The 26405-nt window shown below is 33.5% G+C and overlaps 5 protein-coding genes and 2 long non-coding RNA genes across 7 annotated transcripts; 4 read left to right on the top strand and 3 right to left on the bottom strand.

Moving 5' to 3' along the window:
* Positions 1 to 2148: 2148 nt before the first annotated feature.
* On the top strand, positions 2149 to 3208 carry LOC17878394 (cysteine-rich repeat secretory protein 57). Its single transcript, XM_006285848.2, has 2 exons — positions 2149 to 2932; positions 3121 to 3208. Exons 1-2 carry the CDS (start codon positions 2149 to 2151, stop codon positions 3189 to 3191), a joined length of 855 nt encoding a protein of 284 aa, XP_006285910.1. The 3' UTR covers positions 3192 to 3208.
* A 2632-nt stretch (positions 3209 to 5840) lies between these two features.
* LOC17878467 (putative F-box protein At5g38390) lies at positions 5841 to 7542 on the top strand. Its single transcript, XM_023779597.1, has 5 exons — positions 5841 to 6743; positions 6856 to 6996; positions 7099 to 7309; positions 7376 to 7407; positions 7444 to 7542. Exons 1-5 carry the CDS (start codon positions 5841 to 5843, stop codon positions 7540 to 7542), a joined length of 1386 nt encoding a protein of 461 aa, XP_023635365.1.
* Positions 7543 to 9029: 1487 nt separating this feature from the next.
* LOC17877862 (cysteine-rich repeat secretory protein 58) lies at positions 9030 to 10320 on the top strand. The gene is made up of 2 exons (XM_023779742.1): positions 9030 to 9834; positions 10143 to 10320. Exons 1-2 carry the CDS (start codon positions 9030 to 9032, stop codon positions 10211 to 10213), a joined length of 876 nt encoding a protein of 291 aa, XP_023635510.1. The 3' UTR covers positions 10214 to 10320.
* Positions 10321 to 10875: 555 nt separating this feature from the next.
* On the top strand, positions 10876 to 11727 carry LOC17878134 (cysteine-rich repeat secretory protein 59). The gene has a single exon (XM_006286100.2). It carries the CDS (start codon positions 11147 to 11149, stop codon positions 11657 to 11659), a length of 513 nt encoding a protein of 170 aa, XP_006286162.1. The 5' UTR covers positions 10876 to 11146; the 3' UTR covers positions 11660 to 11727.
* A 6038-nt stretch (positions 11728 to 17765) lies between these two features.
* LOC111829579 lies at positions 17766 to 19006 on the bottom strand. Its single transcript, XR_002832946.1, has 4 exons — positions 18968 to 19006; positions 18794 to 18827; positions 18483 to 18532; positions 17766 to 18005 (listed from the first exon to the last, which is right to left on the bottom strand). It is a non-coding gene; the product is annotated as an uncharacterized LOC111829579 (long non-coding RNA).
* LOC111829580 lies at positions 19000 to 19374 on the bottom strand. Its single transcript, XR_002832947.1, has 3 exons — positions 19279 to 19374; positions 19122 to 19171; positions 19000 to 19032 (listed from the first exon to the last, which is right to left on the bottom strand). It is a non-coding gene; the product is annotated as an uncharacterized LOC111829580 (long non-coding RNA).
* A 912-nt stretch (positions 19375 to 20286) lies between these two features.
* On the bottom strand, positions 20287 to 25759 carry LOC17877691 (kinesin-like protein KIN-14K). Its single transcript, XM_023779319.1, has 20 exons — positions 25722 to 25759; positions 25118 to 25246; positions 24854 to 25005; positions 24646 to 24744; positions 24336 to 24557; positions 24152 to 24229; positions 24005 to 24082; positions 23794 to 23910; positions 23407 to 23709; positions 23241 to 23322; positions 23041 to 23136; positions 22724 to 22903; positions 22520 to 22626; positions 22161 to 22339; positions 21904 to 22068; positions 21567 to 21820; positions 21301 to 21464; positions 20737 to 21200; positions 20526 to 20632; positions 20287 to 20371 (listed from the first exon to the last, which is right to left on the bottom strand). Exons 2-20 carry the CDS (start codon positions 25242 to 25244, stop codon positions 20313 to 20315), a joined length of 3033 nt encoding a protein of 1010 aa, XP_023635087.1. The 5' UTR covers positions 25245 to 25246; positions 25722 to 25759; the 3' UTR covers positions 20287 to 20312.
* Between the last annotated feature and the right edge of the window lie 646 nt (positions 25760 to 26405).

The raw sequence follows: 26405 nt of genomic DNA, 5'->3' as shown, positions 1-26405 counted from the left end.
TAAAGCATTAGAATCAAACCAATTATGTGTGAATTTTATTCTACTAATTATAAAAATCGTTAGATCTTCTATCTTATAAATATTAAAAAGAAACATTGTGATTTTTTATTTATTTTTAAGTGTTATTTTTTATTATTATTTTATCTAATTGGTTTTTTACTTTAGTTTAGTTTTGAAATTATCGAAACTAACTAATTATAAAAAAACAATGCATTGAATATATATATAAAAAAAATTTATATTGAATATTGTATATATATATTTTTTCCGGTGAAAAGTGTACCGGAAAAAATGTTCGTGATGTTGGCGACATGACTACATATAGTTCGTATATGTGGACATGCAATACATATAGTTTGTTTAGTTAGGGATACATTTTTAAATTTCGGATGTGTGGCCATGTATTGTACCATAATTCATGTAGCTGCGTATCTTTTTTCCTTAAAATTTTGTAATGTTTTGATGAGAAGTGAAATAGTTCCCAACCAATCATCCATTGTTGTTAACTATTACATTCTCACAACTGGTCCACAAAACAACCTGCGTCAAGACCGCAAGAGGTTGCAAAAAATTGTTCAAACCATTGAGAAGAAATAGTTAGCTACTTCGATTGTATGGTTCCTTAGCCTTGTAGGCTTGTAGCATCTGAAAACCACTTCGATTGTATGGTTCCTTAGCCTTGTAGGCTTGTAGCATCTGAAAACCTGATGATCCAATAACGAAAATCTGATAGATCCATCCATCATGCATAATCATCACAATTATACAACTAACTTTACAAAATAGGCGTCCATCTACAGTTCTACATTTTTGAGCCATGTGTTCACAGCTAAATGGCTACAATAGAATACAATAATTAACATTCTATTGTCCATCACTTCACTTAGTAAATCGGTCACACTGTCTCTCTAGGCATTAAGATATTATTTACCATGACCAGATTGGTTTCATCTTTCCAAGAATCCTTTGCAAAAAGGAAAACACACCGAAGAAAGTTATCCAAACGATACTCATCCATGCTTCATGATGTAAGCCTTTCCATGTCAATCTGAAGTGTAGAAAGTGAATGGCTTCATCATCTATCGTCTCGCTGAACTAACTGCTTTCGAGACCAAAAAAACAACTACTATTAACTTTAACAAAGATAAAAAAAAAACACAAAGACCAGTTACTCATTGGGAGAATAGAATTATAAGAAGACCAAGTAGTAACAAATATAGTACTATTAACTTAAACAAAAAGCAAAGAAACACAAAGGCCAATTACTCATTTGGAGAATCTAATTATAAGATGACAAGTAGTAACAAATAGTACTATTAATTAACTTAAACAAAAACCAAGAAAACACAAAGACCAATTACTCATTTGGAAAATCTAATTAATAAAAAGACCAAGTAATAACAATAGTACTATTAATTAACTTTTAAAAAAACAAAGATTAACTCATTGGATAAACAACAAATTTATACAAATGAACTTGTTAAATCAACGACCTTCTCTATGTCTATAATCTCTATATAGAAGTCCTCTTCATTTATCTTATCTAGTAATATTATAATGGTTGGTAACTTGGTCTTAAAAGGTCATTTCATACACTTTCACATTGTTATTTTTTTTTTTTTTAATAATGAAAGAGGTTCTGGGTCAAAGCCCATAAATCTCCTCAGGTCCGAAACCAGACCATGTTATATGGTTTCGTCCCAAGCGGTACTCGAACCGGCAACCTCTGAGATTTTGCCAGAGATCTTTACCAATTGAGCTATTAGCACTTGGTTTTTTTGTTTTTTTTTTTTAAGTTTGAGTTGGTATACACTTTCGCATTGTTATCGATTTAACATTCTTTAATTAATTTGTCCCCTTAATTAATCGTCATTCGAATTATTTATTCTCACCCATTTTCGTCTCATTTTGGGAGAATTCGAATAAATAAAAGACCAAGTAGTAACAAATAGTGCCATTAACTTAAAACAAAGAACAAAAAAAATGCAAATTAAGGTCTTTGTTTAAACAATGTGAAAGACTCATTGGATAAAGAATAAACTAAGACAAAATGGACTAGTTAAAATAACGACCTTCTCTAATCTCTATATAGAAGTCTTCTTCTTCTTCCTCTTCATTTATCTCATAACCCCTAAAGAGTTTTAAATCATGGAAACAACAAAGAAACTCCTTGTTCTCTTCTGCCTCTTCTTCATCATTAACCAAGCTATCTCTGAATCCGAGCACATGGAAACTTTCTGCAACAAATCATCCACTAGCAACAACACAGCTTACAACACAAATCTCAACACTCTTCTCTCCACTCTTAGCAATCAATCATCATCCGCTAACTATTACAACCTCACGACCGGTCTAGCTTCAGACAAAGTCCATGGGATGTTCTTGTGCATAGGAGATGTCAACAGAACAACCTGCAACGCTTGTGTCAAGAAGGCAACAATCGAGATTGCCAAAAACTGTACCAACCATCGAGAAGCAATCATTTACTACTTCTCTTGCATGGTTCGATATTCAGATAAGTTCTTCCTCTCCACCTTAGAGACAAAGCCTAATACCTTTTGGTCTTCAACCGATCCAATACCTAAATCATTCGGTAAATTTAGGCAGAGGTTGTCTGACAAAATGGGAGAAGTTATTGTCAGATCATCTTTGCTATCTTCTTCTGTTACTCCATATTATCTTCAGGATACAACTAGGTTCGATGACCATTATGATCTTGAGTCTGTTGTCCAGTGTAGTCCTCATTTGGATCCAAGAAACTGCACCACATGTCTGAAACTTGCGTTCCAAGAACTCACTCACTGCTGTGGTGATCAGCTTTGGGCTTTCATCTTCACTCCCAAATGTTTAGTCAGTTTTGATACCTCAAATTCATCATCAAATATTATTTATTTTCAACGGCCAAAACGCAGTGGTTCCTGCTCGCTTAAAGGTTAGCATCTATACATCTATGAGAGTAATATATGAGATTTATGTTATATAAAAACTTATGTTCCAAAAGGCAATAAAGAACAAAAATAAGTGCAACATTAATTCTCTCTTGCATATTTCTTTTAGTATATCTGTATATGGTCAATGCTGTAACGTTAATTTGGATTTATTTTGTATTTTGTTATACAGGAAATAACAAAATACTAGGGGGAATGGTTCTTTCTGTGGCCGCTTCAGTGTTTTCACTTTTGAGCTTTTGATCAAATTTACATTTACGATATTGAGAAAAAGGTTTGGTTCGAGTTTCGATGGAATTTTGCTAAGAGCAATACTATTGTTTCCGTTAATAAAGCTTCATCATGCTTATGTTTGGTTACACATTATATATTGAGTTGTTATATTACTACAATCTTACGAAAACTGGTTCACAAAACACCCGAGATTGCAAATAATTGCTCAAACCAATGAGAAGAAATCATTTACTACGTACGTACTTGGATCGTATGGTTCCTTTAGTCATCAGATAAATTAAATTCTTCTTCTAAGTCCTTAGAGACACAGTCTTGTAGCATCTGAAAACCTAATGATCCAATAACGAAAACACTTTGGTCCGTTCAGAAAGAGATTTGTCAAAGAAGATTGACAGAGTTTATCGTAATGGGAAAATTTGATGTTTAGTACGTTTTGAAAACATAATATGCTATTTAGTACAAAGACTATTTAAAATTTGAGAAATAGGTGTTTGTGAGATAGAGAATGGTAGAGATAAGTAGGCATGACCAAAAGCTAACCTTAACCGTATTTTTAACCGTAACCGGACCGTTTATCAACCGTAACCAGACCGTAACCGTATAAAACGGTTAAAAATTGTAACCGTTAACCGTAAAAGTAAATTAGTTACGGTTAAAAAATAATAATAACCGTAACCGTTAATTAACCGTAACCATAATTAACCGTAATTAATCGTCGGTTAACCGTACGGTTAAACGCTCGGTTAACCGCATATTTAAATTTTTAAAATAAATTATATTATAACTGTATACAATACCCAGATTTAACTAATTCACTATAAATAATTGAAATCACATATATTTTTTACTTGTAAAATAAATAATATTTCATAAAATTTTATCTCCAATATTAATATTATAATAATCATCAAATAACCGTAACCGTATTTAACCGTAACCGTAATTAACCGTAACTGTATATAACCGTAACCGTCTTAACCGTATATATAATGATTAAGGTTATGGTTAAAAAAATTATAACCGTTAACCGGTGGTTAATTAACCATAACCGCATTAACCGTAACCGTGGTAATGCCTAGAGATAAGAAGGGATGTAGGGTAAGGGAGAGTTTGGAAAAAGACAAAAATGAGCTTATATCAATCGTTGAGACTTGAGAAGTTGAGAATGGGTGTGTGTGTCACTGTGTGGAAATGTTGGGAGAGAGTTTTTTTTTTTAATTATTTTTTTTCTTTTTATTATACCCTCTCATTCTAATAATTAAAATACTTGTCAATACAATTTTTTTTCCTCATATTTTTCACATACAAAAAATCTATATTTTTTTCTCTATAATTTGATATGCATTTTGTTTAATAATTTTAAACTTTGAATAATATTCTATATATACACAATTGTATTTGTACATATATGTTTGTGTACAGCTGTTATACAAACATTTTTCTGTACATATAGTTATATAGTTATATGTACAATCTGATTTATGTATGTACAATTGTATATATATATATACTATTATAGAAATATGAATACAGTTGTTTATTATCTGTACACTACATATGTACACTTAGTAGGTTGTACGGATTACTGTACACTTAGTATGTTGTACGGATTACTTATGTATATTACATTTGTACACTTTGTAAGTTGTACAGATCTAAAAAATTATTAAAATCGTTTTTCATTATCAAATAAAATCATCAAACAAAATGCATATCATACATTATTCTGTACGGTTGTACGCCTCTGTACAAATATTTTAACTGTACAATAGTTTATATTTCTATAATTATATATGTACATATATTTTTTTGTACATATATACATATTTTATTCGTATAACTTATATAATATAAAATAAATATGAGTGTAGAAATTAAAATTGTGTATATGTATATGTATCTGTACACTATAGTAAACGTACAGATCATATTATGTAACTATTGCTATGCAAATAATTAAAAATTTAATTGTATTATAACATTAATGGCATGCTTGTAATTATAACATTTAATTAAGGGTTTGAGAGTCACTTAAATAGTGTCTAATAGTAATCATTGTCTATTTCTCTAATTATAAATAGTCTTTGTACTATTTTGCCAATTACTTTCTCAAAATGTACTAAAACTCAAATTATTCCTATCGTAATTTACGCATCTTGCTCTTCTTTGATCGTTGCTTTCGTTTTCTGACTTCTCTCTTCTCTTTAAGCAATACTTTTAATGTTGGGCCTGTAGATTTGGGCTTGTAGATTTGGGCTTGTAGATTTGGGCTTAGATCTGTTTAAGCAATACTTTCCTAGCCCAAAACTCAAGCTTGTTTCGGTTTACCCAAATTTTTAACTCGTGAAGTAAAACCCTCAATTTTGTTTGTTTGCTGTCTTTCATGCCTTGTGGAAAACCTAAAAATTCAAGTCTTTCTTCATATCTCCGCTTGTAGAGCTAAAGAAACAAGCGATTAAGTAAATCTCAACTTTCTTTTTCACTAAAATCTTTTGTAACAAGGTAGGTCTTGGATGGAGCTGTATATAAGTTTCCCTTTATTAGAGAGTTCATGTTTACTAGGTTAACGTGTTTCTTCGCACTTGGTTGGATCTTACATGAATTGAATAATTAAACATATTGGAACTGTTTGGTAATTGTACGTGCAGAGAAGATAAGATGGATCTCATAAGCGATCTTCCAGACGGTGTTCTTTGTCATATACTGTCCTTCCTTACCACAAAGGAAGCTGCTTTGACTTCAGTTGTCTGCAAGAGTTGGCGCAATCTGTTTGCGTTTTCCCCTACTCTTCACATTGATTACTGTGATTTTGGACAGAGCTTCATGGAATTTGTGGATAGAGTAATGGCATTGCAGGGTGATTCTCCCATTAAGAAAGTCTACCTCGGTGGTAGGGGCTGTATTGATATGGATCGTGTGAATGGTTGGATACAGAACGTGATGGTGCGTGGTGTTTCGGAGATTGTTCTATCAATCGTTGATGTTAGGAGATCAGCAGATTACGACAATCATATGTTTCCGAAAGTTTTCAAGAACAAGAAACTAGTTAAGCTTGGGTTAGGTTATTGGTTTGATATTTGTTTGATGGACGAGAGCATTTTCTTACCGGCGCTCAAAACTCTCGTTCTTGAGTCAGTTAGGGTATCTGCTGATACGTTTGAGATTCTTCTTCATGCTTTGCCTGCGCTTGAGGAATTAGTCTTAAAATATGTTAACTGGAAGGATATGAATGTTACTGTGACTATATCAAGTGCAAGCCTCAAGTCCCTAACGATTGAGTTAAATCTTTATTTAATTACTTTTTCATTTGATACACCTAGTCTTGTTTACTTCTCTCACTTTGATTCTGCCGCGGAAGATTATTCCGTAGCTAAAATGGATAACTTGTTTGAGGCTCGAATCCGCCTTTCGGTAAATGATAAAGATATCGAGCGAGCAAGATTGCCACACAATATTTTGTTCGGTAATGATAATGTTATCATCCGATTTTCAAATGTGGGAAGCCTTATGAATGGCTTTCAACATGTCCGGTGTCTAGTTATGTGTCCTAATACTCTTGAGGTCAGGTTTCTCCTTCTTTGGGCCTCTATTGTAATATTTTTTCTTTTGTTCAGAATCTATGGAGCATGGTAGTCATGTTTGTTCTAAAACTGTGGCTTGTTTTGTTATTAAGGTGATTTCTGTCTGCTGTGAATCATTGCCGATGTTCAAAAACCTCAACTCATTAACTATTAAAAGCCACGATAGTCGAGGTTGGCAAGCAATGCCCGTTCTTCTAAGGAAATGTTCGCATTTAGAAACTCTAGTCCTTGAGGTAATAATTAAACAGCGCATGAATTTGCCAAACATGTACAAAGATAGAGTTCTCATATATATATACTTTGGATCCCTTATTGTCTCCTTTATATGCTTTCAGGGTCTCTTGCACCATGTTACAGATAAATGCGGGGATGCTTGTGACTGCATTTCTCGGGAGGAAAAGGGTCGTTCTCTCACATCTTGTCCAGTAAAAGTGTTAGAGATTAAAAGGTTTAAAGGAACAACCAAAGAGATGCACCTGATAAAACATTTCTTGGACTATTTTCCATGTTTGAAGGAGATGAATATCTATATGGAAGAGAATGATCAAAATTTCTTGGACGATTTTCATGTTTGGAGTTTGGAGAAGATGATCTTTATCGAAGAGGATGATTCTACACATATTAGAGTGCCTGAAGTGTCTCAAGTGTATGAAGTTTCTGAAGTGTCTGAAGTTATTGAGGAGATGATGATGGAACACTATAACAAGACGACATCGTGTTGCTGTTGCAGTGTCCAGCTTCTAGCGAGTGGTAACTTGTGTAAGAAGTGGACTCCATAAATGAAGCCTCTAAAGAACAAAAGTTGCTCATAGCTTTCCATGCAAATTAAAGTCCCTTTGGAATTTGATTCTCGTTTGCTTTTGGTTCATATCACCATTATTCCCAACCAAAAAAGTTATCAAGGAAACTAGTCTTACTCATTCTCATTGGTAGAGTCACTGATCCATTCACGAAAGTAACAAATTTACGATATGTCATTCGAACGAATTCAGAATCGTTTTAGTAAAACACAGTCATTTAGTTGTTTCACGTGGTATCAAGTGACAAATCATCTAAACCGCTGGAATCTATTAGGTTCTTGAGGCTTGCTTCTTGCACTTGATAAACACACGTTATATATATCAACCAAGTCTAATTCTTTAATGCCCGCACAGCCGTGGTCCAGTGGTAGGGAGAATTGGGGAAAGCTTGGAAGGAACTAACCCAGATTCGATCCACCATGGAAACAAAAATCATGGTTGTGTGGGAAGTCTGTCAATTGGGCCAAGGCCCAGTTGGTTTACCTGGTAGTCAGAAATGCAGACGGCCTGATTACCCCTGGCATTAGTCGGAAAGCATTCCAAACTCGGGATATACAGTATGGTGGCCCTTCGGGGAGAAGTCCACTCTGAAGCACTTCGGTGCGTTTCTACCGAAGCTGACCGGATCAGCCGATAGGGTTTATCAAAAAAAAAAAAATTCCTTAATGGCAGGCAAAAGCATGTAGAAGAAAATTCATCAACCTATGAACACTAAACTCTTAAGTGAAGAATGAGAGAGTTTTAAGCAACTATTACAATATATTGACATACGACCAACCAATGAATGGTTAGAAAATGTTCTCATCGATAAAAAAAAATCTACATAATAATAGCAAACTGAATAGATGCTAAAAAAAATATTCATTATTGGTTAATTTTTCGCAATTAAATTTTTACGTTTTTAGCAAATAAATTTTTACGTTTTTAGCAAAAAAATATCCATTATTGCATCTATTTTATCAAATAAAACTATTTTATTCAAATGTTCACTTCTTTCGAAATCCATTATTGCATCTATTTTATCAAATACGTATTTCGGTATTTGTTCTTCTTTTGAGAAACTTTCGAATTTTCTTTTGACACATATTTTTCCATGATATGAAGAATCGAAAGAGTTATTGAAATTTAATTTCATTCATCAGGAACAAAATAAATTTAATTTTATTTGACACATATATTACATTCATTTTCACATTGTTATCGATTTCACATTCTTTAACTAATCTGTCCCCTTTGATTAATCTCCCCACTTGAAATATTTATTCTCACCCATTGTCAACTCATTTTGGGAGAATCGAATTATAAAATGACCAAGTGGTACTATTAACTTAAACAAAGACCAAACTAAGCCAAATGAACTTGTTAAATCGAAGACCTTCTCAGCTGTCTCTAATCTCTAATATTTATATAGAAAGTCTTCTTCTTCTTCTTCAATGATCTCATAACCCCTAAAGGAAAATTAAATCATGGCAACAACAAAGAAAATATCTGCTCTCTTCTGCTTCTCTGCTCTCTTCTGTCTCTTCTTCACCATTAACCATGCTATCTCCGAATCCGACCACATGAAAACTTTCTGCGACGAATCATCCAAAAACACCACTCGCAACAACACAACTTATAACACAAATCTCAACACTCTTCTCTCCACTCTTAGCAACCAATCATCATTCGCTAACTACTACAACCTCACGACCGGTCTAGCTTCAGACACAGTTCATGGAATGTTCTTGTGCACAGGAGATGTCAACAGAACAACCTGCAACGCTTGTGTCAAGAAGGCAACTATCGAGATTGCCAAAAACTGCACTAACCATCGAGAAGCAATCATTTACTACGTAGATTGTATGGTTAGATACTCAGATAAGTTCTTTCTCTCGACCCTGGAGACGCATCCTAGTTATTGGTGGTCGTCTCATGATTTAATACCTAAATCATTTGGTAAATTTGGGCAGAGATTGTCCAACAAAATGGGAGAAGTTATCGTTAGGTCATCTTTGTTGTCTTCGTCGTTTACCCCGTATTATGTAATGGATACAACTAGGTTCGATGACAAGTATGATCTTGAGTCTATTGTTCAGTGTATTCCTTATTTAGATCCAAAAAACTGCACAACATGTCTGAAACTTGCGTTCCAAGAACTCACTGAGTGCTGTGGTGATCAGCTTTGGGCTTTCATCTTCACTCCCAAATGTATGGTGAGTTTTGATACCTACACTTCATCATTGCCGCCGCTCCCACCGCCAAGTCACAGCGGTACCTTCTGGATTAGAGGTTAGCATATAAATATCTATGAAAACTATAGTAATGGGTTATATACTATTATTTCATACTAGAGTAGAGTAGACGATATATACGTTACTACGTACGGTGTCTTTTTCTAGAAAACAAAATACTAGTAGAAGTTATATATATTATATTTATGTTATATATATATATAACTTTTTCATGTAATTTAGAAACGTAAGACAATATAGAAAAAAATAACTACAATATTTAATTATCTCTTGTATGTTTCTATAATTAATTAGCATTATGGTCAATGTTGTAAATGTTTGAATTATTTTGTTTTTGTTTTGCAGGAGATAACAAAATACTTGGGGGAATGGTTCTTGCTGTGGCCTTTTCGGTGTTTGCACTTTTGGGTTTATGATCAGATTTACAATTACTATAGTAAGAAAAAAGGATTGGTTTGAGTTTCGATTTAGAATTTTTTTAAGAGAAATACAAAATATATTGTTTTTGTTATATTAATTATGCTTCATGCTTATGTTTTATTGTCTTTTTTAATGTTGTTATACATTTACTTGTTGTAAGGATTTTCCCTTTTTTTTTTATAATGAATTTTGTGTTATATCGGTCAAATATGCTAATATCATGTTTTGGCTACATTATTTCATTACCATTTAATTGGACTCATTGTTGTCACATTAGAGGTCGAAAGCTAAGGTAGTGTTTGAAATAATTACGTACGTTACATTTTGTTTTAACTAAGGTGATATCATACATTATATTATTTTCACACTACTACTATGGGTTTCACATCTCATAGTTAATTTGTATATACATCCTTAATTAACCCCCACTTAAATTATATATCCTTACCCATTAGTCAACTCTTTTGGGAGAACTCAAGGAAACAAAACAAAGCTATAAGACACATATAGATCTTAATTAGAGAAACACCAAAAAAAGAGAGTATAAAACCTATTAACAAAGACCAGTTAAAGAACTTGCTAAACTAACCTCTCTATTTATGATTGCTAGTCTCATATACCACAAAAGAAATTTAGACATGTAAACATCAATGAAATCTCTCTTCTGCTTATCTTCACATTAATTGATTAATTTTTCACTTTAATTCCCCACTTGAAATATATAATCAAGTCCATTAGTCAACTCTTATTGGGAGAATATAAGTAAAAAACAAAGACCAAACACACAAAACCCTAAACAAAGACAACAAATCTGGAAAGCTAACAAAGACCAGTAAACTTGTTACTTGTTAAATCAACGACCTTCGCCATTCTCTTTTATCTCTTAACCTTTGAAACAAAAACTTAAAAAAAAAAAACTAAAAAAAAACATGGATACACCAAAGAAACTCTGTACGCTCTTCTGCTTCGCTGCTCTCTTCTGTCTCTTCTTCACCATTAACCAGACCATGTCCGAATCCGACCACATGGACACTTTCTGCATCAAATCATCCAGAAACATCACTCACAACAACACAAATCTCAACACCATGCTCTCTACTTTTCGCAACCAATCATCCACCGTTAACTATTACAACCTCACAACTGGTCTAGCTTCAGACACAGTCTATGGAATGTTCTTATGCACAGGAGACGTCAACATAACAACCTGCCACAACTGCGTCAAGGACGCAACAATCGAGATTGCCAAAAACTGTACTAACCATCGAGAAGCAATCATTTACTACATGGATTGTATGGTCCATTCAATCAAAAAGAGATTGTCTAAGACGATGGGAGAAGTCATCGTAAGATCGTCTATGTTGTCTTCAGCTTTCACGCCGTATTATTACATGGATGAGACTCGATTTGATGGCTCCTACGATATTGGCTCTCTTGTTTAGTGTAGTCTACATTTGGATTCTCAAAAGTGTACCAAGATTTGAATGTGAGTTTTACCTTCCTTAGTTCACCAATACCGTCTTCGGTCATCATCTGTTGAAACAAACATAAGAATAAAATGAAAAGAAGTTGATAATAATGCATATATAAGACTAGAATAACGAAAGTTGCGTTACCAAACTAAGACTTACTTTTCAACACCTCCACGAGATTTAGTTCTAGGTACATAAGATAGATGTCTCTTAATTGATCCTCTTCTGTTGCAGCTTCACGGTCATCCTTTATGACACACACAAAAGCAACATAAACATTGAAAGTTGAAAATAAAACGGAACAAGACAATATGACTGATAAAAATGTTTACCGTAGACATTATGCATTTGAGGTGAAAGAAGTCACGACAGTGTTTGCACGAGTAGTAAACATTGGAGCATTTGCTTGTGAAGTGACACTCACAACTGCTGAGATTCAATAATACTATTATCATAATGTGCAGAAATATCATATACGTTCAGCATACATATCTACAGGAGATGCCGAGATGCATCTATTTTATAGCATGAAAGAATTTATTATACTTAGAAACAGCAAAACAATCACCAAAGATAAAGCATAATGCAAATCGAATACTTACAAGATTCTAGGAAACTACAGTCATAATCTACAATCAAACGGTATATTTCTTAAGAAGACTTCTTAGTAATTATATTGGACTCATTTTGGGGTGAGAAATGAGAATCATCTTCTTGGAGAGAAACTTTGGGAAGAGAACAACGAGAGATTAAAATATTTCAAGTCATATCTACATCCTCCATGCATACTCATAATCAATCATAGACATTAGTACATATATAGTACCCTGGCCTTAATTTAAGATGGACATACGTTCAAATTGAATCAGTTTACCATGCTAAGTTGCTAACTATTCCAAGACGTAAGATACAAAAGTCGATTATGAATAATGAACGAAAAATTACCAGACTACCAACTAAAATGCAAGAAATGTGTACATGGAAAATACAGACTTTAAAAACTAACACAAGGCTAAAACTAAATACAGAAAATACTGTTTTTCAACAAAACTAACATTGAAATTCAAATTGTCCACTTCACACAAACAAACAACAATACAAATTATTGAATGAATAGTAAAGACTCAAACCAAGGTTACAATTTATAGAATCTACCACAGTTATCATTAGTTGACATTGCATATATAATTCCAAAATGTGGTTTCACATGCTTAGAACTAACACCAAGGGTTTAGAGCATAACACAGCATAACACAAAACAAATGAATTCGAGATTCAATAATACCATTACCATAATGTGCAGTAGCACATACATCTAAAAATATGTGTCTACATGAAACCTCAAAGATGCATCTATTTCAGAAAATAATTATATTTATCATTACATTCAAACAGAGACAATAAGTATTTTAAACACACAATGTAATGTTTCATAGTCAAAGTAAGTATTTTGAACACACAATGTAATGTTTCATAGTCAAAGAAAAATCTACCTTTTCTCAATGCATGATACAAAATTCTACGATGATATTCACATGTTTAAAACAATCAGCAGAAGTTTAGAGCCTAACACAGAACAAATACTTTCAAGATTTAAGGAAACAACAATCATAATCTATAGAAGTAACAAATATGTCAAAATAAATATCTATAAGAGACTCTAAGATGCATACATCATATAGGATAAAAGACCTTATGATACACAAGCATTCAAACTTAGAGAATAAAATAATCAAAACACACAATATGCTCATGTAGAAACGCAAACACTTTTTATGATCTTGAAACTGAATATACCTAGTCTCTCGAATTGGAATCTGTCCCAGAACACATCACATCATCTTTAAGGGTTGATACAGCTAAAGCACCATAAACTACCACTTTGGAGTTCGAGTTAATGTCACTATGACAGTGAGTCAATAATCATTTAGTTCAGCAGGGTGCCAGGGTTCAGTTATTATTAGATGGAATTTAGCTATATGGAACAATCTTTGTAACTACAACAAAATCTAGAAAACAATATGCATACCTCGTCCTCAGCGCATACTACACTTAACTGGAAAGCGTATCTGAAAGTAGAAAGCACAATGAATCATATTAAAAGAAAGTAATAATGATGAATAGTGTTCCTTTCTATACCTTAGAAAAACAGAATAACAGCCCAATAAAACAGACAAATGTTCTATCGTTTGTACAAAACTAGTCTACTTTGATTCCAAATTGGTGATGAGCACCTTAAGGGGATTAGACACCATCATGGTGTGAGGATTAGACACCATCATGGTGTGAGGATTAGACACCATCATGGTGTGAGTAGCTATTTTATTCAACTGCTATCTAATATGATGCTCAAGACGACTCACATGTATCATACTACCATCTCTTCAACATACAACAATAGAGAGCAAATATAATGAAGATAATTGACATATAACCAAACAAAGTATTATTCACAGTTAAAGTCACACCTCTTCCCATTCAAAGTCAATCAGCAAAAGAAAAGAAAAATGATACCACAACCAACATGAATTATTGCATAAAATGCTCGAAGTTGTCACATGCTAGTTGAGTATTTTACCTTACACGCGTAGAGTGTTAGTAGTATAAAGCACGCCAGGTTTCAAGAGCACATAGCTACAATTACGCAAATAAAAGAAAGATCAAAACCACAAAGATAGTTTTATTAGATACAGAAGGGATATTCTAATACTGAAAGTAAAATAGCGGGTCAAAAGCCAAAAGGACATACCGCATGCACTTACAAAAGGACATACCGCATGCACCAGTCACCAGCCTTAGGATGAGGGTTGAACTACAAAGCATATATATAAAAGATTCAGACACCAAAAGATAAGAGAGTCTATTTCTTATATGTAACCAGAGATGATTTTATCACTTGCCTCTCTGTTCAATAGCCAATAAGGTCATACATGTTAAAATTGTCACTCTGCATACCTTTCTTTATCCTTGCCTTTCCCTCCTATCTTTCCTTATCTCATTTCTTCAATAGGCAAGTCCCTCCAGGGCTGTTCATTTTCTTCTCTCTGTACTCTCTTATATCCTCGGCATCTGAAAGCATAAATAAGTTTCATGTGTGGAGTTAGTTGCACTAGTATAGCTAAAGAATGATAATTAACTGGAAAAAGAAACAAGAATCTATTTCTATCAGAAAGATTAAATTGATTTAACTTGAGATCAACATAAGCATGACCTCTCAGAATCAATTCCACTGACAAATTATACAATTCTTGGAAATGATATCTGGTGTATCTAGAAAAAAAATGACAATGGTAAAAGTCAGATGAATTCAAAAACACACTAGTTATAACATTGCAGTTACCAATGATTAATACACTCTTCCTTCTCTGCCTCACAGAAGTAATATCAACATTTTTTCTTATCAATGATACAATAAGTTTCTAGAATTTGACAGGATAGTTATGCTATTAAGACAACTAAGATAATAAGTTTTGCTACACTTACAAAATCTCCATGGCATCAATGAGAATATCAACATCTATCAAAGCACTTACCTGGAGCAAATCAAAATTAGTCAATACTATGGATTTCTCGAGAACAGACTTATAAGTGAGGAATAAAAATCCATCCATTAGAAACAGTATCTTCTCCATAATAAAAATTACATATATTGCTCACTTTGAATTGAGAACAGCCTAACATACCTTATCAACATAAAAGCAGATCTTTGTCAAGTGATGGCTCTGCCAAGTCAACTGAGTAAATACAAGAGAAAGATATGTAAGTCGATGCAAACACATCAATGTAAACGCAAGAAAGAAGCTGGTAACTTAACTTCAGAAAATACAACCCAGGAACTTCGAAGACAAAAGCTTTCCTAGAATCCTCGACAGTCAACCTCGCAAAAGTAGCCAACATATTCGCCTGATAAGAAGAAACAAAAGCCAGATAAAAAAGAGCTGACAAATCCATGAGACAGACTATCAACATCTTACCTGAGCATGTATGTGTCTCTCACTTGTGATTTTTCATAGTTATATCAACTAATTACGAACAAGTTTGTAAAGCACACACACAAAAAAACGTAAAGGTTTGAAAAGCATATACCTTTCAAGAAGTCTGCTACACTTGAAATCTACTCAAAGTCACATACCTGCAAAAATCAGAATCTGTTAGTTTTCATTTTACATGAATGTTATACTTACCTTGTTCGTGCATATTCTTTGTCTTACAACTTTACAATGTCGATGAGCTAAATATCTTTGATTTGCTAGTTGTTTTTACCATCCAACAAGGCAACAAGTCTAAACAGCCTGCTGTTGGTGTATTAGCTCTGCTGTCTTGTCTTAATATTGGGCTAGACATCATTGAGCAGTTGGTCTATTAGCTCTAAGTTCATTGTCTTGTTCTTTCATGTCTTTTGTCTAAAATCTCTTTCCCATTCTTTTTTCTTTTTACTCCCAAAGCCTTTCATGCTTATGTCTTAAATCTCATTCCCATTCTTTTCTCTTTTGACTCCCAAAGCCGAAGGTACCAAATTTGTAGCTCTACTTTCTTGTCTTAATACTTGGCTAGACTTCATTGAGCCGTTGGTCTATTAGCTCTAAGTTCACTGTCTTGTTCTTTCATGTCTTTTGTCTCAAATCTCTTTCCCATTCTTTTTTCTTTTCACTCCCAAAGCCTTTCATGTCTTATGTCTTAAATCTCATTCCCATTCTTTTGTCTTTTGACTCCCAAAGCCGAGGGTACCAAATTTGTAGCTCTACTTTCTTGTCTTAATACTTGGCTAGACTTCATTGAGCCGTTGGTCTATTAGCTCTAAGTTCACTGTCTTGTTCTGTCATGTCTATTGGTTCTTTCATGTTTTTCGTCTTAATCTCTTTCCCATTCTTTTTTCTTTTCACTCCCAAAGACTGTCTTGTTCTTTCATGTCTATTGGTTCTTTCATGTCTTTCGTCTTAAATCTCTTTCCCATTATATTGGATCTTTCATGTCTATTGGTTCTTTCATGTCTTTCATGTCTATTGGTTCTTTCATGTCTTTCGTCTTTCGTCTTAAATCTCTTTCCCATTCTTTTTTCTTTTTACTCCCAAAGCCTTTCATGTCTTATGTCTCAAGTCTGATTCCAATTCTTTAGTCTTTTGACTCCCAAAGCCAAGGGTACCAAATTTGTAGCTCTACTTTCTTGTCTTAATACTTGGCTAGACTTTATGAGCCGTTGGTCTATTAGCTTTAAGTTCACTGTCTTGTTCATTCATGTCTTATGTCTTAAACCTCTCTTTCCCATTCTTTTTCTTTTGACTCCCAAAGCCGAGGGTGCCAAATTTGTAGCTCTACTTTCTTGTCTTAATACTTGGCTAGACTTCATTGAGCCTTTGGTCTACTAGACCTAAGTTTAGTGTCTTGTTCTTTCATGTCTATTGGTTCTTTCATGTCTTATGTCTTAAACCTCTCATTCCCATTCTTTTGTCTTTTGACATCTAAAGCCGAGGGTACCAAACTTGAGAACTCTTTGGTTCTTTCATGTCTATTGGTTTTTTAATGTCTTATATGTCTTAATCTCTTTTCCATTCTTTTGTCTATTGACTTTCAAAGCCGAGGGTACCAAACTTTCCTGTCTCATATATTAAGCCTCTCATTCCCATTCTTTTGTCTTTTGACTTCCATAACTTCCATGCCTTTTGTTCTTTCATGTCTTTTGGTTCTTTTTTTGTCTTATGTCTTAATCTCTTTCCAACAAATCGACACCTCTTTTCCAACTCGCAACATGCATGCACTACCAAGCCCATAACTTTCATGCCTTTTGTTTTTTCATGTCTTTTGGTTCTTTATTGTCTTATGTCTTAATCTCTTTCCAACAAATCGAAACCTCTTTTCCAACTCGCAACATGCATGCACTACCAAGCCCATAACTTCCATTCCTTTTGTTCTTTCATGTCTTTTGGTTCTTTATTGTCTTATGTCTTAATCTCTTTCCAACTCGCAACATGCATGCACTACCAAGCCCATAACTTCCATTCCTTTTGTTCTTTCATGTCTTTTGGTTCTTTATTGTCTTATGTCTTAATCTCTTTTCCAACTCGCAACATGCATGCACTACCAAGCCCATAACTTCCATGCCTTTTGTTCTTTCATGTCTTTTGGTTCTTTTTTGTCTTATGTCTTAATCTCTTTCCAACAAACTGAAACCTCTTTTCTAACTCGCAACAACCATGCACTACCAAGCCCATATTATCTCTTGGGACAAATCGAAACCTCTATTCCAACTCGCAACAAGCATGCACTACCAAGCCCACAGTTCACAATTTCCCTTCGGACAATGTCCCCAAAATAGAATCTGACAGAACACTATTACATAAGTGTCTGCCTTTGATCTTTTTTGGGTTTTGAAAGAAAACAAAAACGAAAACATAAAAAAAACTAAAAGCTCCAACATAAGAATCCGTAGACCAAGTAACCAAAAACCAAAAACGGATCTGGATTCTTATTAAAGTGAATAATCACTTTTAGTTGTTGGATCAAGAAAACAAAAACGAAAACCTAAAAAAAAAAAACCTAAAAGCTCCAACATAAGAATCCGTAGACCAAGTAACCAAAAACCAAAAACGGATCTGGATTCTTATTAAAGTGAATAATCACTTTTTGATGTTGGATCAAGAAAACAAAAAAAAAACGAAAAAACAAAAAACAAAAAACGAAAAACAAAAACATAAAAATCTGATCATAAATGGACTGATCAAGGCAGAGAACACACAAAATACAAAACCAAAACATCATAAAGAAAAAGAAAAACGTGTAAAAGGCAGAAAAATACCTCTTCGAAGCTGAGACAATGTTCATGGGTTAGACTGAAACATAATCTCCCTGTAAACATAGTTAAAGTACAGAACAATAAGTATTGGGACAACGATCAGAGGAAGAAACACGAACAGGATCAGATGAAGAAAACTAACAATTGGATCAAGAACACACAAAAACAAGAATCTTAATTCCAAAATCACAATATACAGAAGTCAAATACTTAAAATAAGATCATTAATGGACTAATCAATTGTAAGGCAGAGAACACACAAAATACAAAACCAAAGCACATTGAAAAAAAAAACGGATAAGGCAGAGACATACCTCATCGCCAAGCTTCATGGGTTAGACTCGATTCCTTTAACAAAGTTTAATTACAGAACAATAAGTATCAGACAAGAATTAAAAACCCAGTCTTACGTTTGCACATCAAAGTGAAATAGAGAACTTCGGATCAGATGAAGAAACACGAAGAGGATAAAGATGAAGAAAACTAACCAATCAACACCGAAGGAGGAAGAAGAAGAAACCACGCCGTCGAATGTACCTCAAAAACCCTAGATCTGTACCATAACAAGAACGATTAGTCAATTTTTTAAAACCCTAGAATAAAAATAGAAAACACGAAGAGGATCCGAGGAAGAAACCTAACCATATCACCGCGAGGAAGAAGAACCCCAAAAGATTGTAACAGTTTCGTGCCTGAATCAACCCAAAATCAAAACCCTAGATCATCAATACAAACATATATAAGAACGAATTCACAAAAACTTGTATAATCGCGATACGAAGAAGTTGAAATTACATACCAGTCTTAAGATTGTTTAACATGAATCTCCTCAACCATCGTCGAAGCATTCTTCATTCGAAACACCACAAGAGAGAGAGAGAGAGAGAGAGGAGAAACAAAAGAAAAGGAAAATTTTGTTTCGTAACCAAAAAAAAAAAGTGATATTGCTTTCTAATATATAACGTTGCGTTTTGATATAACGCGTTTCAATAATGGCTATAATTAAACATATATTGGCCGTTGATTCATCGCGTTTCATTAACGGCTATAATTAAACATGGATTGACCGTTGATTCATTAGATACTTCAATCAGACGGTTCAGCATATTTTCGATGATTAACTTTTCTTTTCTTTTTTGAATTGGCAATATAATCAAACGCAGAAACAAAATAAAGTAACGTTTTCTCCTAAACGGTCATATTGTATATCTTGACGGTTTAGATGGGTTTCTTAATGGGCTTCTATTAATTTAAAATTCAAAGTTGAAAAAATCGTATGGCTCGTTCGCTGAAGAGAACACTTTAGGAAGAATTCAAAATTTTGACTCCGTTCCTCTCATTCTTTTTTTCATATATAAATTATGTGTTTGAATGTACTATCTATGTTCCATTAAAATTGTGATGAAAATAAACTTATCACATATAATAATACAAGCAAATTTTCAGCTCAAGGTTGCAGACGTGGTTGTAAAAAAGATGAATAAATTTAACATTCATTCCAAAAAAAAAACTTCTAAGGGATGTAGTCTAGCCAATCAGACTTTAAATGGTAACATTACAGAGGCAATGGCCCTGTTCTTTTGTGTAAATAACATTTTTTGATGCTAACATTAACATATGTTACACATATTTATGCCACGTTGAAGGTTGTTGCTGTTAGAATCTGCTTGTAAGAACACCAAAGGCATCATATAGCATAAGCATTTTCCATTCATAAATTGATCAAACAATGATTTACTCACTTTCGATTTTCGAATAAAAAACAGAACAAGTTTATGTGATAAAAAGATTTTGTTAAACTTACAATGCGTAATGTCATTGAAAAAATATTGTTCATTTCTTTCTGTTAAGAGGTTTTGCTGACGATGAGCCGGTGATCGGTCTTTTAGAACCTGAGATCAAAAGAGAAACGCCTTATACGATCATGTAAGCATCAAGCTTCTAGTATTAAACAAAATTTGATATAGTCTTTGATTAATTTACAAAATAGATCTAAGAGGTCTTAAGGAAAAATGTATTCAAAGAGTTGATAGCTAGTTAGAGTACTTGTTAAAGCCTTAGACGAGGTGTTGGAAATCGACAAACGAGAAGGTCTGGTTTGGTCTGGTTTTGGTGTATGCTTCAGCGGCTTTGATGATCCAACATTAGCTGATCTGAAATTAGTATACAAACAATGAACACTAAGCACAATACTTAACTCTTATTTAAAAATAGGTACAAAAGTGAAGTAATTATGAAATATATGAACTATACTCACTTGTCATTATGTTCAATTTGTTCAGAAATTTTAGTAGGACTTGAGGTTTCAGGGAAGAGAGCCAACTCCATCGCACCACTACCAATCGAGCCATCAGTTTCTGTTCCCATTGAAAGACAACTATCAGAGATATCACTCAATCTTTCCTCATTATCTGAATCTTCAATGCCTAATAGTTCAATATCCTCAATTATATTACTGTCTTTAGCCCCACCAGATAACTTAGACGGTGATCGGGGTTCATTCTGATGTCGTCGTTCATCTGCTGAATCTGAAGTTGTTCTGCCAAGTAAACCAGATCCTTGTCTTTTTCTTGGAGAATTTGTTAAATCTCCTCCTAAAGAATGTCTTCTAGGAGGAGAGCCAATTCTTAGTTTGCTTAATCCACGTTTTGGCATTCCCATACTTTGAAACTTCAAAAGTTCTTCGTCTTTCTTGGCTATCATATCTTTCAAGTTTGATACCTACATGCCATGTCAAGATTCAAAGATTATCAAAACTAAACTATATCTCCTTTTGAGGGTATGGATTTAGTTTTAATCAAAACATAAATAATGTAATCACCTGTTCCATGAGTTGTCTAACATCTCGTCCCTCCTTATAGCTTCTAGCTGCACCTAACTCGACACCAGAGACTCTTTCCGCGAATTTCAAAGTACTTACAGTCTCAGCATATGAATCTTCATCAGGATTGATCTGCACAAACATAAGAGTTTTTGCTTGTCCTCCTAAAATAAAAATAAACAAAGAAGTAAATTAAATGAAGCAAGCAAACAACATTGTCTAATAATATAACTTATGAAAAGCCAAAGCACACATAAACATAGTACCTAAAGAATTCTGGAGGACTTGTGTTAGCTTGCTGTTTCTATAAGGTACATGAGGATTCTTATGTGCTAGAGCGAATATAACATCTCCAAGAGCAGACAGTGATTTGTTTATATGTAGAGCTTCTTTAAGTCTATCTCCGGTTACTTCAGAGCGACCAACTCTCTCACTTCCAGCAAGATCAACCAAATGTAAACTTCCACGAAAGACGGATTCGGTTTTGACATCAACACCGCGTACATGAACAGAGACAACACTGCCAAAAAAAAATAGGACAAAAGAAATGTCATAGCTTATTGTAGAAGAAACATGTTAAACCACAATTTTTTTTGTTCATACCTGTGTGATCTACTGCTCTTTTCATTAAGGGTTGTGGAACTAACAGCTCTATTCATCAACCCAACATTCATCAGTTCAAGAACATCTTCAGTTGAATTTACAGAATGCATGCTTGCATCAGGAACTGCTAGGCCATTTGGTAAAGTAGTATTCCAAATCTCAAGTGTATGCAAGTTAAGGAAATTTCTACACTTGTAACATAGAAAGATATGATATCGCGAAAATATCAAATACTATATGAGACTAGAGAAGGATATCTTTTGTTTGGACCATCTTGAGAAAGCAAGTCACGAACTTGCTCATTGTAAATCTCAACCATTTGAACACCAACTTCATATTCCACTGAGTTTTGTCTACTTTGAGTTAAGTGGAACAAGTCATTCAAAGCTCGGTAGTTAACTCCCCAATCTTCTTCTGAAGTTATGCTTGGTCCACTCTGTTTGAACAAAATCAAAATACTGACATCAAATATTAGTAATCCACATCTAAAATAAGATGTGAACTAAAGAGTATATAAGAGATATGAGTCAATTTATTAATTGGAAACTCATCAAAGTTAAGATACAATTACAAACATAAAGATATAAAGCACGAAAGTCTAAGCATGTTTGCTTACCATTGTATAAGTCTTTCCAGAACCTGTCTGACCATAAGCAAATATACACACATTGTAGCCATCAAGAATGGATCGGATCAAAGGTCGAGTATCTAAGAAAACTTCTTCTGCATGTAGATAATATATACAGATTCAGAGACAATTAATTAGTCCTAATTAAACTAAATATTTTTCATAATTGAAAAAATGGAAGAGGCTTAAAACCTTGAGTTGATGCAGGGCCAAAGACTTTGTTGAATTTAAACAACCGATGTGTATCTTTGCCTTGCTTTAAGGGACTTGCAACTACAAGTTCACCATTCTCACCTGTGTACTGTATTGACGTTTGTTTCTTGTTTTGCCCTTGTAGGAATGGTCTTATCCGACAATACACTCTGATATTTCCTTTATTCATGCAAGTAACACAAAAGTTTTAGATAATAGCAACAATCATACAAACAAATTATACTATAGCTAGTGTAACAACATTTTATTTCTAGTTTTGATTCTTTATCTCCAAAACATGATTTCACAATTCATACCTTTTAATTCTTGTACTTCATTGTAAAGTCTTCTATTCTCTTCAACGACTAACTGGTAATTTTTTGCTGCATGAGCCACTCCTCTGAGCTTTACACCTAAGAGGTCAATTCCAAGTACAAATCAAAAACATGAAAGCCAAATTTTAGTTGACAAATATATAACAAAGCACTAAAGCAAAAATGAAGAAAAAAAATGTTACCATAGTAATTTAGATCCTGGAAGTAGTTCTCTCCTGTCTTTAGAACTTCACGTTTTAAAGACATAGAAGTAGCTTTCAACTCCTACAGAGTTCACTCAATGATATAGTTATAAGATTTACAAGAGCTTATATCATGTTTACAAAACTATCAATATAGTCAATTCACCTGCAAAGCCTCTGTCTGGTAGTTTATAAAGCTCTTGTATGTTTCCTCTTTCTTCTCCCATCTTTTAGTTTCTGTTTCACATAACTTCTCAAGTTCTTTTGCTTCTACTACACGTAACTCTGAATCCTTCAATTGTTTCTCCAACTCAACTCTAGCTTTTTGAGCATTTAGTTTTAGTTCCAAAAACTGTTTTTCTTGTGTCTCTATCACATTTTCAAGTTCTCGCTTCAAGTTAGAAACTTCAGCGTCACTACGTTGTTTTTGCTTTTTCAGCTGCATGACATCTTGATCCTCTGACATTAGCTAAAGAGCACAAAATAGTAAAAAACTTTGAATTTTTTTACAAAAATGGCAGCAAAAATAAAAAGATATTTACAACTAGGGGACATGCATGAAATTGATAATAAGTACCTCATTCTTATCTGATGTACCAGATGCCAAAGTTTCTAATACATTTATTCTTGATCTATATTTTTCCTCACGGACCCTAAAGAGTATATTTTGCTGCACCACCAAAAAAACATCAATTGTGTCAAGAAGTATGATAATGTATAAACTGAAAACAAAAATAAGAAAAGCCTGAATATATTAATCGTACGTTCTTTAAATTTTCAGCTTGATTTGAGATCCGTTGCTCCACAACTTGCACAATGCCTCTCAAAATAGATGCAAAAGCCTGAGAAATAAAGACTGAGAAAAAAGAAAAAAAAAATCTTGAACTAACATTGCAAAATCCTTTCCTTACATGAGTTACATTCATCTTCTGTGGGCTCTCATCAAGAAGCTTATCGAGCATATCGAACAACGACCTGGTAGAAGTATTCTACAAAGCAAAAGGAAAACATATTACGAATTTAAGGAAATGGAAACTTGAATCATCAAAGTTGAAACAAATATTGATGACTAAAATTGATGTTATAAAATTTTACTTGTAAACTATTTGATTTTAGTAAGTCTGAAATTTGAGCATGAGATTTATTGATCTGATCAGATGCTTCCTTAAACTGTGATGCATCATTAAAGTTAGTATCAACTCCCTTTGAATGATCCTCAGGCAAACTCCATCTTCTTCTTGCAAAAAGTGTATTCTTATCATCAGAGAAGCTTGCTTTAAGCGCCTTAAGAGACTGTAAAACTGGTATCATATCGCCCTGCACATCGATATCCGAATTTCTAATTAAAAGAAGAAACAAAATACACAAACTTACCAAAAATATAGAAAATACACAAACTTACAACCTGTTCTAAGTCTGAAACCTCAAATCTTGGCAGTGCCATTTCATCCATAGCTGCCAAAAACCTCTCAATATTTACACAACCAGGCTCAAAGCTACCTCCCTAGAGGATCATTCCAAAGAGAGTAAAAACAAAATCACAGAAACTAGAAGATTGACATATAGGAAACAAAGGAAAAAATTATGTATACAAGTTACTCAAGATCAAGTACCATTCGCATTGAACCGGGACTAAGCTGGTTTAAGAGATTGCACAAGACAGTACCATCCATCAAACATGCTCTCAATTCTTCTTCTGAAGCCTCCCATGGTAAATTCAAATAAGGAAGTGTCTCATTTAACCACTCTACTAAACTCTGATGACCTAGAAACCAAATTAAAAAAAGTAATGGATAAGAACAAAGATTTCAAAAATATCATCGTCATATGCAAAAGAGAAAATTAAAACTCAAAGAAAACAGTTTAAGAACATTTGCCTTGCTTAGTTTGATCTGTACTTTGACGACTAATGTCTGATCCATTAAATGAAAGAATGCTGCTTGATCCATCTGATCGTCGATAAACACCAATCATACTGGATCCATCTTCGCTTCGATTTTTCATCTCTGGACATGTAAAAGCAAGTGCATCACTTCATGAGCTTTACCAACTTTCCTAAGATAAATTTTTAAAATGTTGTTGTTACATGATTGGGTAACCACACCAAATTGAATGTTATAATCTAACTATTTCGATTCAAACGCCAAATTTATAAACCTTATAGGCGAAAAACCCAAACGCTAGATATATGATGTTTCCTATACGTTTTATAAATATAGGGTTTTAGATTGTTTGTTTTTTACTCATCCTAAAAGCATTCAAATGATCAAAAGTTTTTTACAACTAAACTATTTTATATAGGTTTGAATTGAAAATATAGATTGCCTAGAAATCTGCAAACATCAATTTATAAAAGAAACCAAGGCCTAAAACAGAGGCAATAATGTTTTGAAAGAATTCTAATTTACATGCAAAAATTCAGTTTAAAATGCTGAACAAATCAACCCAAAAAAAATCAGCTCAAATTCACAAATATGATACCAAAATTTCGTTGAGACGCGATGGCAAACGTCGAGGGAGACTTCTAGAAAGGCCAACGATATTGTTGAATGGTCTTCAAGAAATTCAACAGAGGAATTCATACGGTTGATCTTTTGCCAGAAAATAATTCATCAACATTTCCAGTTTTTGTTTCTTATTAATTTTTTTTTTGGGTTCTTGAGAAATTGGAATTGAAAAAGGCTAATTACGGGGAACGCTTTAAGATCATTTTTTACATATTTAGAAGAAGAAGAAAAAAACACACAATAATTTACTGGAAACTAAAAATAAATGGAAATTATACTAATATTTTACGTTTGAGTTTGCTTTAAGCAAATATGTTTCAGGTTGGCCCGACAGTAGTTCTACAAAGACATTCCTGCTTTGTGTTTGTTTGTGTCTTTGTGGTATTTTGATCTGTGTTTTGCCCTTTTAAAATAAAAATTAAAATTCCGAAAAAGCATGAGAAGAAAAAGAGAGAAATATACATATCAGGTAGAGTAATGAGCCCAAATATCACTACAAAATTTACACGTTTACGGGCTAAAGGCCCATGTGCCAAAAAATTTATTTTTGACAAACTACTAGTTCATGTCTTCCAAGAGTTCATGTCTTCCAAGAGTTCATTACAAACATGAGAGATTTTTTCTTAAATTTGAGAGTTCAGAGTTTCGATTCGTAGTT

This window comes from Capsella rubella, unplaced genomic scaffold (genome assembly GCF_000375325.1).
Source record: "Capsella rubella cultivar Monte Gargano unplaced genomic scaffold, Caprub1_0 scaffold_7, whole genome shotgun sequence".
NCBI classification, from domain to species: domain Eukaryota; kingdom Viridiplantae; phylum Streptophyta; class Magnoliopsida; order Brassicales; family Brassicaceae; genus Capsella; species Capsella rubella.
This window is presented reverse-complemented; position numbering and strand designations above follow the sequence as displayed.